The sequence below is a fragment of the Toxotes jaculatrix genome, chromosome 3 (genome assembly GCF_017976425.1).
Source record: "Toxotes jaculatrix isolate fToxJac2 chromosome 3, fToxJac2.pri, whole genome shotgun sequence".
NCBI classification, from domain to species: domain Eukaryota; kingdom Metazoa; phylum Chordata; class Actinopteri; family Toxotidae; genus Toxotes; species Toxotes jaculatrix.
Window position 1 is genome coordinate 2,095,228 of NC_054396.1, and position 13,811 is coordinate 2,109,038.

The window sequence follows — 13,811 nt, forward strand, 5'->3', positions numbered from 1 at the left end:
CAGATAGTTTTGGTTTTAAATATCCAGGTTTTGAGATGTGTTGCTCTGAGGTTTCTGCTTCCAATTAATGGACAGTAGATGTGGACAGTTTTCAGAAGACACTGTCTACGCCTTTCATATTTCTTCATTAGAAAGTCATTCCACTGAAAAACATTTTGTGGAAAATCCAGAGTAACAAGGACGCTTTCATTGTATTTGTCTGAAGACGGAAATGTTAGAGACAACTAAAACTATCTGCATGACTCGATGCAACTATGGGAAATTTAAAAAGCAGCAAAACTCTTCATTGTTAATGAAAAATAATTCAAACCATTGTTAAGAGATCATGCAACGACTTCAAAACACACTGCCATCACACTGAAGGCAAAGTACAAGAGAGGCATGTCTGTGTAAAAATAAATTTAATTTCAAAGTAGATTACAACATGTAATGAAAAAGCAAACGAAAAAGTGTCCCACAGATGTCTCCTGCTGCGCATAACCTTACAACAGCAGCTTGGTGGATGGAGTGGTCTGTCCTCTCACATATTATGCCTGAAACTGCTCCGCTTTACGAGTCTGTTTGTGAGCCAAGCTTCCCCAGAACATCTTAGTTTCATCTTTAAGAACCATGCAAACCTTTATGGGAGTTTAGTCTCATGAATATTTTACCCATGTGAGTGGACAGGCACCAAAGGCCTCAATTATTTGATACTAGAAATTATTTGTAATTTCACATATGTAAATAAAGATTTTGAGCAATGAATAAAAAAAAAACATTATTTATGTAAACAAACCTGAAGCAGGATCACAAAAGCTTGGTAACAAAAGTTTAGTGCAGTTATCATCTGTTTTCAGTTCATAAGAAAGAAAGTTCATCTGAATGTCCAGTTCTTGTGTTGTGAATCTGAATGGCCAGGATATCCTTCCATTCACATTTGGATTAAAGACTGTGCCATTAAGCATATGGTTACTTATTATCCATTATTTCTTATATCACTCATAGTGCTGTATGATTATAAACCTTTAATCCACAGCAGGTCATGATGTCTATTCAGTGGGCTGTGGATTTGAAGCTGCTGTAAATGTTTTTTCTGTCTTCATCATTAGTAAAGTATAAATAACAGTGACATTCTGATGTTACTCACTTCCTGTGTAAATAAGAACATTGTGCTTAGAGACTCAGGCTAAGAGCTATTCTTCTCCTGAAAGACGCTCTGATTTTCTCACTTTACACTGGTGTTTATCTGAAACACCAGCTGATACCCTGAAAAGAGTGTTGGTGTCAATCTTCCAGCATCACACAGGGTAAAGTGACCAATGAGGCAAACTCCCAAAAGGCCAGAATAGTCCTTTAAGAACTGTTTTCATGCTGAAATGGTTCTGGACCATAGGAACAGCTGCTGAAGAGACGCTCCACTCAGTTTCATCACCGACTGATTTGTCTCCCCCTGTTCCCATGCATCTTCACACAGTCTCGTCTGTCCGTCACCTGTGAACAAAGAGGCAGATGATTGGCGATGTCAGTTCAAACATCATCACTGTTCAGTTTCTGACTATTTTAACAGCACATACAACGGTTCACTGCAATTACATAGTTTTCCAGAATGAATAAAACAGCGCTTTCCTTTAAAGGATATCTTCATGCACTGATATGGAACCTATAAATAAGCTCCAAGTCCCAGCAGAGGGATTTGAATGCCAAGACGGACCATGTCCATTTTACTAGAATGCATGCAGCTCATCTTAACCCCACTGTGTCATACGATCTCCAACTAAACTGGAGCAGACTCATTCCAGTCAAACATTTAACCAACTGATGAACTGTTGCAAAAGTCCAGTCAAGCAGAGATGGAAATTTCCTCAAACACAATGCTTCTGTGGAATATTAAAGAGGCTTTGGCTATATGAGCAGTTTTCCAATGAAATTCATAGCTCACATTCCTAAATTCTGGAGTAAAATAATAAAACAATGCTGAAGTAAAAAGCACACACAGATGACAGAATATCACCTGTGTGTGCTCTTTTGTTTGCACAGAAATCACACCAACTGACAACACACACATCTGAGACTTCTGTTTTATATTTAACAGGACAAATGGTGCGAGAATAAGCGGCGACATAAGCCGTATTAAACCATCGAGTCTGAGGATTCATAAGAACACTTGAAATAATTTCTGCGTTATGTGTGTTTCTTTCCAATGTGAAAGAAACTTTAAAATAATAAAATCTTCAGACGGAGTTTGGGTCATATCTGTGTTTAAGTGCAGATGGGTTGAATATTTTACCCCTTTCCGTTGGTTGCTTAGGCAGAATGTGCAGATAGTTCGGGGCTGTTTGCTCTCTCCGCTCCCCTTCAGCTCCTTGTAGACGGCACTCAGGCACGGCTGGCCGTCCTCCCTCCCGTCCCCGACCACCAGCACGTTGGCCAAGTGTGAGATGTAGCTGGACGCCAGGCGCAGCGTCTCGATTTTGGAGAGTTTTCTGTCCACTGGTTCTGTGGGGATAAGTGTCCGCAGCGCCGTGAAGGCCGTGTTGACATTCTGGGTCCGATATCTCTCCCGGGCGTTAGCGGCGTTCCGCTGCCGCACCACCACGCCGCCGGACTCCCGCCGGTAACTCTCCCCCGGAGTCCCGCAGCAGCCGTAGCCCTGGTCGGTGCTGCCGTCGCTCTCGCTGCGGTTCCCCTCCTCGTCATCCGACATCAACGTCAGGTCAGCGGGGTAAGAGAAGGGATGAGTGGACACCGGCCTCAGCATGGTGAAAGCCATCATAGGTAAGCAAGTGTCTCTCTGTGGAAAAGCAGTCCCTTATCTTGAAGCAGAAAGCAGCTGCACGCAGAGAAGAGCCGTGCGTAGAGGTAGCTGTCACTCCGAGGTTTGGTCAACACAAATCCACAGTTTGTTTTGACAATTCCCCACACCATGGCCCAGAGTGACACTCATCATGACAGGGAGGGCTCTTATAGGAGCCGCAGGAAGCTCCGAGCTGTAAGGGAGGGGTGGGGCGCATGAAGAGGCTCCATCCTCCAAATGTTTTGGTCCTAAAAGTCACAGACTCCAGTTTGGTACCTTACCTATGGCACGGTGTTCATCAAACCAAACTGAGAGAGCCGTCAGTTTTTATGAGAGGAGAGCGCAGGGAGCAAACAGTGGCACAGATTTATTAATGCCTTTATTTAAACTGACTCTTCAGGGCACATGACACACACATTCACACTGATGGTTTCAGATGCAGAGTGCAGTGGGTCACTGAATGGTTCGATGATGCCACTTTGTGCTTGGAGTCAACATTTCACAGACAAATACTGGGCTTTTTGTTTGCCACCTGGTTCCTGTGCCCTGCAGATGAAAACTTTACATAAAACACACTCAACAGTCAGTTTATAGGCACCCCTGTCTGAGACCAATGCAGTCTAATACAACTGTGTTTTACATCAATGAGGGTAACTAAAATAGACATATTACATAATAATAGAAATACAATATTTAGAAATGCCTTGGTTTAATGCAGCACAAGCTAAAACAAGCAACACTTCTCTAATCAGTTAAAGAACAGTCACGTTATAATCTTCAGGATAGCCTACAGGGCTGTTAGCTCCTAATGCAACAGCATCAGCAGGTGTGGCAACAAAAATTGCAGCAACCATCAACTAACTATCAGATTAGTGTGGACTGAAGAGCTGTAAGCAGCCACAGTCAGAGCCTGTTTGTAGATGAAATTGGAAATGTGTGGTGTTAAATCTGCTCTTACAGGTTATTATTCTCAATGATAAACTTAACTTCACGTGTGGTTCTGCTGCTAATCCAGTCAAGGTGGGAGCTACTGTGGGCCACTGCAAAATGACACGCTCTCTGCAGAGACACTGCTCAGTCACTAATTACTAATTATGTTGAGGAAAATAAATGAGATGAGACAGTGATAGTTAAAAGATTGTCCTCTGCTCTCCTTAAAAAGTCAAATTATCCTTCCTTAAGGAAAAAGAAAAAATACATCACCTTCCTCTTTTTTGTGATGCCCCCTCCCCCTAATCATTCTCCCACAGTCCCCTTAGACTGCTTTAGTTTTACCTCGGTGCACCTAATGAACAAGGTGAGTGTATGATCAGTGCATAAAATGTGGTGAGATTTTCTAAATGACACTGCTCAACAACATGTGAAATCATTTAGAAACAGCTCCATAATAAAAAAAAAAACAAAACGAAACAGGACATAAAGAATGCAACACTGACTCTGACACGGGCCTTTCTGTCTGAATGAGCACTATGAATACTCATGTACATTTTTGAATGCAGGGCTTTCACTTCTAACAGAGTATTCATACACTGTAGCAGTGCAACTGTTACATAAGTAAAGAATCTGAATGCATCTACCACTCCAGTGCTGTGGCCTTCACCCTCTCCTATGGGATAAGTGTGATATGAGCTTCACATGATGATAAGATTTTTTTTAAAGATATATTAATCAGTTGATCAATCAGCTGAAGTGTTTTTAGTCTACAAGCAAATCACTGTCTGGAAAAGCACCAAGTAAAACACATTAAAATACTAAAGAAGCATCTTTCGTGTGCAGTATAAGGTGCAGTCATATCATGTGTAAACGGGTTGTATGTCCAGATTATAGAAACATATTCAGCACCAGTGCTTGGCTGCTTCCCTCAGAGGGCCAATGTGGTCAGTGGCTCTACAGTTGCCCAGTTTCAGTTTGCCTAATGGGTTAAGTGCTCTGGGTAAATAAACACTGAGCAGATGCTGGAGGTGATCACGCCTGAACCTTCTCTGTGAAAACCGAGCAAATGGCTTCCAGATTGACTGGTGCTGATGGAGCTTGGGAGGGAGGGGAGGGGGGAGGCTGCTGCAAAAGGGAGAGAGTGTCATCAAAGGGTCTGTTTTTACAAACACAACCCCTTGACACATCAAACCGGGACACCAGCAGCCCCTGGTCCCCCAGCTCAGCTGCACCAACAACAGTGACCTGTGCAGAACATGGTTCCACTCATAAAGCGGGGCACCATGGTGTTTTACCACGCTTGGCCAGCCAGCAACACGACCCCTCTGCACTTTCTCTCTCCCAACACTGCAGACACATCACAGGTTAGAGCTGTAAATACTTCACTGCCCCCCCACCTCGCATCAACTTAAAGGAATGCTATTACATGCCTGTAGAGTTAGTTAAAGTACGAATGAAGGATGAGGAGGGTGGAATGTGTGCCAGGGTTTCACTAAATGCTTATTTTTAAGATGATACTAATATCATGGAATGACACCGCCAACAAATAATGTGGTGTCTTATTAGTCATACTCTTTCTGAAGAAAGGGATGTTGTTGTTTCCAGGGTGAAAAAGCTTCAGTTAGACCATCATGGGATAAAAGTCTCTAAGACAGGAGCATTACTTTATGTCCCAGGTCCTTAGAGGGGAAGGCATCTGTTCAGAAGTCCATTTAACAAATGTTATTTCCATTTCACTGAATAACTCTTTGTCCTGTGAAGTTTAAAGCTGCACCAAACATAAAATGTTTTATATTGACAGTGAATTAAATCACTGAGTGTACACCATGGAAGCTGTAGTGACAGACCCTCCTATACTCATCACCGAGCCCAGCTGGGAGTGTTTTTTTATCTCACTGTCACTGAACAGGAGCCGCCATTTATGTTTTTTATTTACACCTTTGCTTTGACTGCAGTGGCAAACTATAATGTGGACTCGGCCTCACAAGGCTTCTGATTCCTCACTGGAGATGACATTAACTGAAGTGTCCCAGACTTGTTTTATTCTCCTGTAAAGAGACACAGAGACAGCTCAGTGTTTACAGTATTTGTCAGGTTTTTTTTTTTTTTTTGGGTGGAATTGGCTGTCTTTTCCTGCTGTGGGTGTGTCGGCCATGAAAACCAATAAATCAATGGAGAAACCGATGGAGCAGTGATAGTGCAGAGACACTACAAAGCACTGGACCCTCAACCAGAACCAACACCTTTCAACAGAATGGTCCTTCAAAAATTATTTCCATAAGCAATTAATATGTATGTATTTTAATGTTATGGCTGATCGCTGTATATCAATAAATAAATAAGTGGTTAGCATTGACGCTGCGTTGTCTCCTGTGAGGGAAGCTGCTGGGAAAGACTGTAGTCAGATAACTTGACTCATCGGAAACAGCTGCACCAGAGAGAAAAGAGCCTCCTCCTAACAGCCAGCTGCAGTCTGCTGCAAGGGCCCTTTATAATTTTTCTTTGTCCGTGTGTGTGTGTGTGTGTGTGTGTGTGCGTGCACGTGGGTGTGGGTGTGTTGGTGCTTTATGAGATGGAGCACAGCAGAGACTGACAGGAGGGACAGGAGACAGTGTTGGTGGGGAAGACACATACTGGCATAGTTTGAATAGTTTGGACGTGAGAGTTTCATGGACATGAAAACAACACGTCCAGTGTGATTTGTGTCACTGGAAAAACTGTTCACCTTCACTGAATCACACCGAAAAAATGTTCTCATTAACTTTCATTACACTCACTGAGCCCTTCATTGTGAACACCTGCTTATTCATGCAATTTATCCAGTCAGCCAATCATGTAGCAGCTGTGCAAAGATTAAAACCCTGCAGATACAGGTCAGGAGCTTCATTAATGTTCACATCAAACATCAGAATGAGGAAAAATTGTGATCTCAGTGACTTTGACTGTGGCATGATTGTTGGTGTCAGATGGGCTGGAATGAGTGTTTCTGAAACTGCTGATCTCCTGCGATCTCTAGAGTTTTTACTCAGAATAAAAACAAAAAAACACCCAGTGAAGCAGCAGCTCTGAGGACGGAGACAGCTTGTTGATGAGAGAGGTCAGAGGAGAATGGACAGACGAGGTTGGAGCTAACAGAAAGGCTACGCTGACTCAGATTGTACAACTGTGGCGAGCAGAAAAGCATCTAAGCATGAACAACACGTCCAACCTTGACGTGGATGATCTACAACAGCAGAGACCACGTCAGGTTCCAGTCCGCTCAGCCAAGAACAGAGATCTGAGGCTGCAGTTGACACAGGCTCACTAACACTGGACAGATGAAGACTGGAACAATGAGACGTGGTCTGATCAACAGCATGAATCCAACAATCCATGGATCCAACCTGCCTTCTATCAACAGTCCAGGCTGGTGATGGTGGTGTGATGGTGTGTGGGGGATGTTTTCACTCTTTGGATCAGTCGTGGTCTGAATGTCACAGTGTGTCTGAATATTGTTGCTGACCATGTTCATCCCTTTATGGCCACAGTTCACCATCTTCTAATGACATGAACTGAGGCTGTTTTGAGGGCAGAGGGAACCACCCAGGATTAGTGTGGTGTTCCTCATAAAAAGCTATGAGTGCAACATTTACATTCATTTCAAGTCAGCTCAACATTTCTTTTTGTGCAGAATGGAAAAGGAGTTCCATTGATTTTCTTTTGTATTGCAAATAATGATTTAACAGTGTAAATTTTCCATTAAATAGCAAAGAAATAGATGGAACTGGAATAGCTGTTGTTGATTAAGGAATCTTGATGTGTTTAAGTTTGCTAATTTTGCTAAGATGTATTGCCTATTTAGTAATTGTTCTGATTTCTCTGGTGTATGTTTTTTTCAGTGGTTTATGAATTAAAGCCAGGAAAAACTACAAATCTGTGTTTTTAGTCGAGCTATCTTAAAATGTTTATAGGGTCCTCAGGCTGTGGTGCAGCCATTGAGACGCTCAGTTAACCCAGATGACGACTGAATGATAAATTCATCAGTGCAGACATCTGCTGAGGTAAATTAGCTGGCATTTCTCATGCAGAGCAAAGCTACTGTAACTCTCCCCCCAACCCCAGTATGGTAGCAACAGTATTATCTTTCATTTGACCCTTGCTGTGACCTCGAGATAAGACTCAGCCCATCCTCCTCCCATCCCACCACCCTCCTCTGCATTTTTCCCTCCTGAGGATGCTGATCGTCTTTCACAGCTCCAGACAGTTTGAGCAGCCAGGACAGGTGGAGCGGTGTGTCAGTAGAAGTTCAACAAATGGCCTCAGCCACATCCGCCATTTGTCTCACCTCTTCTTATGAAGACGATATAAAACTAAACTTGACAAATTCTTCGTTTGAAGACTCCAAGTTTAGTCTTTTCACATGAAATGACATCACTGTCTGAGACTGGTCCCTAGTCCCACAAGAGGAAACCACATTTTTATTGGTGATTTACTTTTTTGCGTGTGTCACACTTTGTACTGCTAAAGGTAAAACCAGAGCTAAAAGAAACACCCTGAGGCTGCTTTATAGAATTAATATCTAAGAGAGGCAGTTGTTTCTTGATCCTGGGGCTGATGACCTGGTGTGTCATCATCTCTCGCTGGGATCCTCAAAGGCCCCCAAACAGGCAGAACACCAAGTCAACCCCTGTAATACAGGAAGTGGACTCACACGCGATGATTCTTTTGGAGAAGCCCTCTGCAGCTTTTAATGTCTACCGTGCTGAGCTCCAGCCCACGTCTGTCAACTTCCTCCAGAGTCACATGGGACTTCGGAGCCAAAGCCTCTGCAGGTCAGTGAAGTTTATCGCACCAGAGAAATCTTCAGGTTGGCTATAAAACCTTGTCTGACATGATGTAATAGACATGACTTGAGGTCTGATAATGGAGGCTATAAAAAGACTCATCCGTTTTGGCCTTAAGGTCATTTTTGCCTGCTCTGGACATGATGGTCATATCCTCCGTGTTGATTGGCAAGCAGTGTTGACCCGCAGTGCTGCTCCGCTCCTTTGTCTGCAGTGGAAGTTTTATGTTTGCCGACATGTACAGCAGAGCATGATTCCTTGTTTTTATGGCTATATCCTTCTGTAAGTCTGGGCAGAGGGCGTGAAGGGGTCAAGTGAGCCCCATTTTTCATTTTTGTCATTTAGTTTTACTGTGAAAGGATTGGTCTGTGCTTCTTTAAGGGCTGCAGCTAACAAATATTTTAATTATTGATTAATTTATGTTCAGTTGCTTGTGTTCTTTTACCAACTGTCCAAAATCCAAAGATTTTACATGTACAACAACATAAGACAGAGAAGAGCACAGCCAGCATTTGTGCTTGACAAATGACCTATATAACTAACTGATCATGAGTGAATTAGATTTCTGGTGATCAAGTAGTCCATTAATTTACTAATTGTTTTCATTACATAATATGAAAAAGTAATGACTTGATTAAGTGTAGGAAGGATTAGGTTAAAATAAGTACTTATCATCCGGGTCTGGGGTGTTAGGACCCAGGATGTTTGGGTCTGAGGTGTTAGGTAGTCGTATCATATTTACCTATAGCTCCTTCTTAGCTGGCTTCCTAACGTCAGGCACTGGTAAGGCAACAATCAGGGATCAGCTGTTCTCGTTCAGAGGTGCAGGGTGTGTGAACCTTCCATCTTTTAAGCTTCTTTTGCTAAGCGAGCTGTTAATGGTCAGTAAATACCTCTGAGGGAGTTGTTTAAAGACTCTGCTGATGTCGCTGAGCTGAGAGTAACACAGAGTAATGTCACAAGTAATTTAACTGATTAGAAATACAGACATAATGTGTTTTTGTTGTATTTTTACAATTAGTAATAAATAATTTGATATTTTTTAAATGTTGGAAGTAACTTGCATGAACCTGCTGGAACCAGCTTTATGGGCCAAACCATAAAGCTGTTGTTCATAAAACCAACACAGGAAACTGAAAGATGCTAAAATGAGGTGATGCAGGTGAGTCAGGCTCTACACCAGTGGTTCTCAAATGTTTTCTGACATGTCTCCCTTCAGTTTTATCTCTAATTAACAATGACAGGGGAAGCAACTAATAAAAAAGGATCAGAGTAGAATTTTAGTGAAACTCTTGTTTGTTTATTTTCCTGCATCAATCATATTCATTCAGTTCAGTTTCACTCCATAATTTTCTCATCCACCCCCCTTGCAGTGGCCCTATGCTCCCCCAGTGGGGTCTGCCCCCTGGTTTGAGAACCACTGGGCTAAACTGACCCTGTCCTCCCCTATAGTGTGTGTAGGCACATATGCATGCATATGTACAGGCATGGATGCGTGTTTTGAGTGTTGGCCATTGTGTCTGAAAATAGCCATCTCCAGTCTGTGGTCTATTGAGACACATACTTGCATTTCCCGTGGGGGGGTCAGTGGTCTCCGGGCTCAGCCCTGTCTGGTCTGGACCAACAGCCCAGTTCTCATGACACCTGACCTAGAGCATATCCTGTGGTCAGATTGCAGCATTGTGCTGTGAAGGACCAGGATCTGTTGGTTTAAAATGTAATAGGTTACACATCACTAGTTACCCTGTAAAAATGCAATATGCAAAGTAACTATTTAAATTACTTCATCAAGGTGGTATAACTTATTACATTTGTTTTTTTCCAAATGGACAGAGCCTGCCTAAGACATAGAGACAGCACCCTGTAAGATATCCTGTCCATGATGGTGTTGTACTCAGACAGGTTTGCTGACCTGTGTTGTCTGGATAAATGTCAAAAGTCAGTATAATTGTGTAAAGTAATCGTGCAGCACCACTACATGTTATTGGTTACTCCCCAACACTGCTCCTAGTGAGTCTGTAAATACATGAGGGGGTGGGAGGAGGCAGGCTTCAGTGGATTTTCAGTTTCTGAATGTGTCTGTTCTGACTCTGTGTCCAGTCCTGACTGTGTCAGCTCTTTGGAGGACAGCCTGTGGCTTTACAGTATAGTGTTAAAATGGTTGCCCCCTCTGCTGGTCAGGAGAAGCATGGCACTGTGATAGAGACATTGTTCCATTGTCACACTTTTGCTTTGTCCCAGTTTGGGGAGTGGATCTGCTGAAGGCCGTGGTCCACGAAAGCCAGAGTGAACCTGAAGCTGCCTCCAGAGATTCTCATCCTGTGGGTTAGGAGCCCTCAGAGGGTTCACGAGATAAATCTTAAAACTTAACTAGTTACTGTGGGTCGACTGAACCCACCAATGAACCACAGCGCAGTGCTCAGTGGTTTGTGGGTTACAGTCAGTCAGAGGATACAGCAGGACGGCTGCATGTCTTGACTCTTTGAAACATGTCCTGGTCTGTCAGGTCAACATGTCCTGCAGACTTTAGAGCATAGGTGTCAAACCTGTTCCACAAAGGGCCGGTGTGGCTGCAGGTTTTTGTTCCAACCAATGAAGAGCACACAGTTTGACCAAACAACTGTCTGAAGACTGAGATCAGTTGATTAAATGAGTCAAGTCAGGTGTGCTGCTGCTTGGTTGGAACAAAAACCTGCAGCCACACGGCCCTTTGTGGAACAGGTTTGACACCTCTGCTTTAGAGGATCCAGACCCTGAGCTGGGAGACACTTTATTTCTTTTCAGAATAACAGTCTGAAGTCTGAAGGCTCCATTTTTATTTCTTAGCTCAGTCTACTGATCAACCAGGCAATAGATCAATCTGATAATGAATTTTAAGGATGCCCTCTGCTGGACCACAGGGTGAACTGCCCCAGTCTGTCCAGCTTGTAGACTCATGCAGAGCTTTGAATATAAACAGGTCATTTCTCTTTGAATCTTCCATTTTTCCCCTGCGTTCAAATGAAAGTTTGAATTTCAGGTAAAAAGCAACAGCCTGAGTTTAACATGTTACTCCTTTAAATTAACAGTAGCTCATCACTTGTGAGGCCGACAGATGTTAATTCTACAAAGAGGTTTAGAAAACACAGGTTTCGTGTAAGTTTGAATTTGTTTCAGCTTCAGTTTTTTTGAAAAAGTGACAACCATTATGCACATTCAAATTCTGTGAATTGTTCCTTTTTTTTTAAACTGGTTGAATGTTTCAGTTTAAAGCATTTAAGTATAACCCAGCCAGCATGACAGTGTGGGCCCCACATTCAATGTAAGTGGGCTAAGTGGGTATGGGGTGTACAGTGCCTTGCAAAAGAATTCATACCCCTTGAACTTTTCCATATTATGTCACGTTACAACCACAAACTTAAATGTATTTTATTGGGATTTTATGTGATAGACCAAGACAAAGTGGCGCATAATTGTGAAGTGGAAGAAAAATGTGTTCAAGATTTTATACAAATAAAAATCTGAAAAGTGTGGCGTGCATATGTATTCAGCCCCCTTTACTCTGATACCCCTAAATAAAATCCAATGCAACCAACTGCCTTCAGAAGTCACCTAATTAGTAAATAGAGTCCACCTGTGTGTACTTCAATCTCAGTATAAATACAGGTGTTCTGTGACGGCGTCAGAGGTTTGTTAGGGAGCATTAGTGAACAAACAGCATCATGAAGACTAAGCAACACACCAGACGCAACACACCAGACAGGTCAGGGATAAAGTTGTGGAGCAGTATAAAACAGGGTTAGGTTATAAAACTATATCCCAAGCTTTGAACATCTCACAGAGCACTGTTTAATCCATCATTCGAAGATGGAAAGTGTATGGCACAACTGCAAACCTACCAAGACATGGACGTCCACATAAACTGACAGGCTGGGCAAGGAGATAGTTGGGGCCACTTATGCAACTGTGTACAAACCCATTTTACTTCTAGCCCAGTTGAGCCTGAAGTAAGGCCTAGTTAAATCTCTCTTCAAGCCCATATGGGAACATACAGGTGGTGCTTACATGGGATTGACAGAACAGACCCACTTAAGCCAAACCAAAAACCCAGTCAAAGCTCACTTCAAGCTCAGATGGGGACACACAGGTAGGGCTTACATGGGTTTCATAGAAGTCACTCACTTCAGCCCCACCTAAAGCCCAATCAGATCCCTCTTCAAGATGCATAGGTGAGGCCTAAATAGGTGTCAGATAAATTGCCCAGTGGGGTCCCACTTCAGGCTTACATGGGCACACGTAAGGGGCCTATATGGGTCTCCTTTAACTCACCCAATTGGGCCACACCTAAATCCCAGTCAGAACCCACTTCAAGCCCATATGGAAAAACACGGGCAGGGCCTCCACAGAAACTGCGGACAAACTCACTTAGAACCCATATTGTAGCCCATTTTGGTCTCACCTGAAGCCCTGTCCAATCCCTCTTCTAGACACACAGGTAGGACCTAAATGTCTCTCGGATGTATTGCCCAGTTGGGCCCCATTAAGGGTCCATTGTGATCTGACTTTGTGCCCATATGGGCAAACATGTGGGGCATGAATGGGTCTTGTGTCACTCACCCAGTTGGGCCCCACCTTAATCCCAGTGAGTACCAACTTCAAGCCCATATAGGCAAACACATGTGAGGGCACCATCAAAACTGCGGACAAAGACACTTGGGACCCTTATTTGCAGCCCAAGCTTAACCCTTATGGGGCCCACATGGAAATGCTGGCTGGGAAGTGTGAAGTGTTAAAAATATTTCAGACATGAGTAAAGTAGAGTTTCAGTAAATATTCATTTTCATAATTTTTATTGTCATCACCAAATTGATCAGACAGAGAAATATAATGTGTCAGAATATTCTTTTGGCTTTTGTTCTCAACAAATCCAATTCCTGGTTTCTAATAAAACCACATTAAATTCGCTTTAAAAACACATCAACCAATGATAAATTAATAATCCTCCAAATTGGCAGATAAATAATTAAATAAGTTAATAAATATACAAATACATTATTTAACAAATAAGAAATGTTTCAGTTAAATTAAGAGCTAGTTGGCATATAAAATAACACTGACATGTAAATTATTGCAGTACATACATAATTCCTGAATAATTTAAAATGAGGTTGCTGTTTATATCAAAAGGCAGGATTATTGATGCATGCATGTGATGAGCCTGAGAAATGGCAAATTTGTCTCTGACTTTCGTAGAATCGTTAAAAAAATGTGTGAGTAGAAATGAAAAAGAGGAATATTATCAA

General features: G+C 42.5%; 1 protein-coding gene across 1 annotated transcript; it reads right to left on the bottom strand.

Annotated features, from left to right (window-relative positions):
* Window positions 1–395: 395 nt before the first annotated feature.
* LOC121179315 (transcription factor 15-like) lies at window positions 396–2,896 on the bottom strand. Its single transcript, XM_041034095.1, has 2 exons — window positions 2,267–2,896; window positions 396–1,470 (listed from the first exon to the last, which is right to left on the bottom strand). Exons 1-2 carry the CDS (start codon window positions 2,750–2,752, stop codon window positions 1,408–1,410), a joined length of 549 nt encoding a protein of 182 aa, XP_040890029.1. The 5' UTR covers window positions 2,753–2,896; the 3' UTR covers window positions 396–1,407.
* Window positions 2,897–13,811: the final 10,915 nt, after the last annotated feature.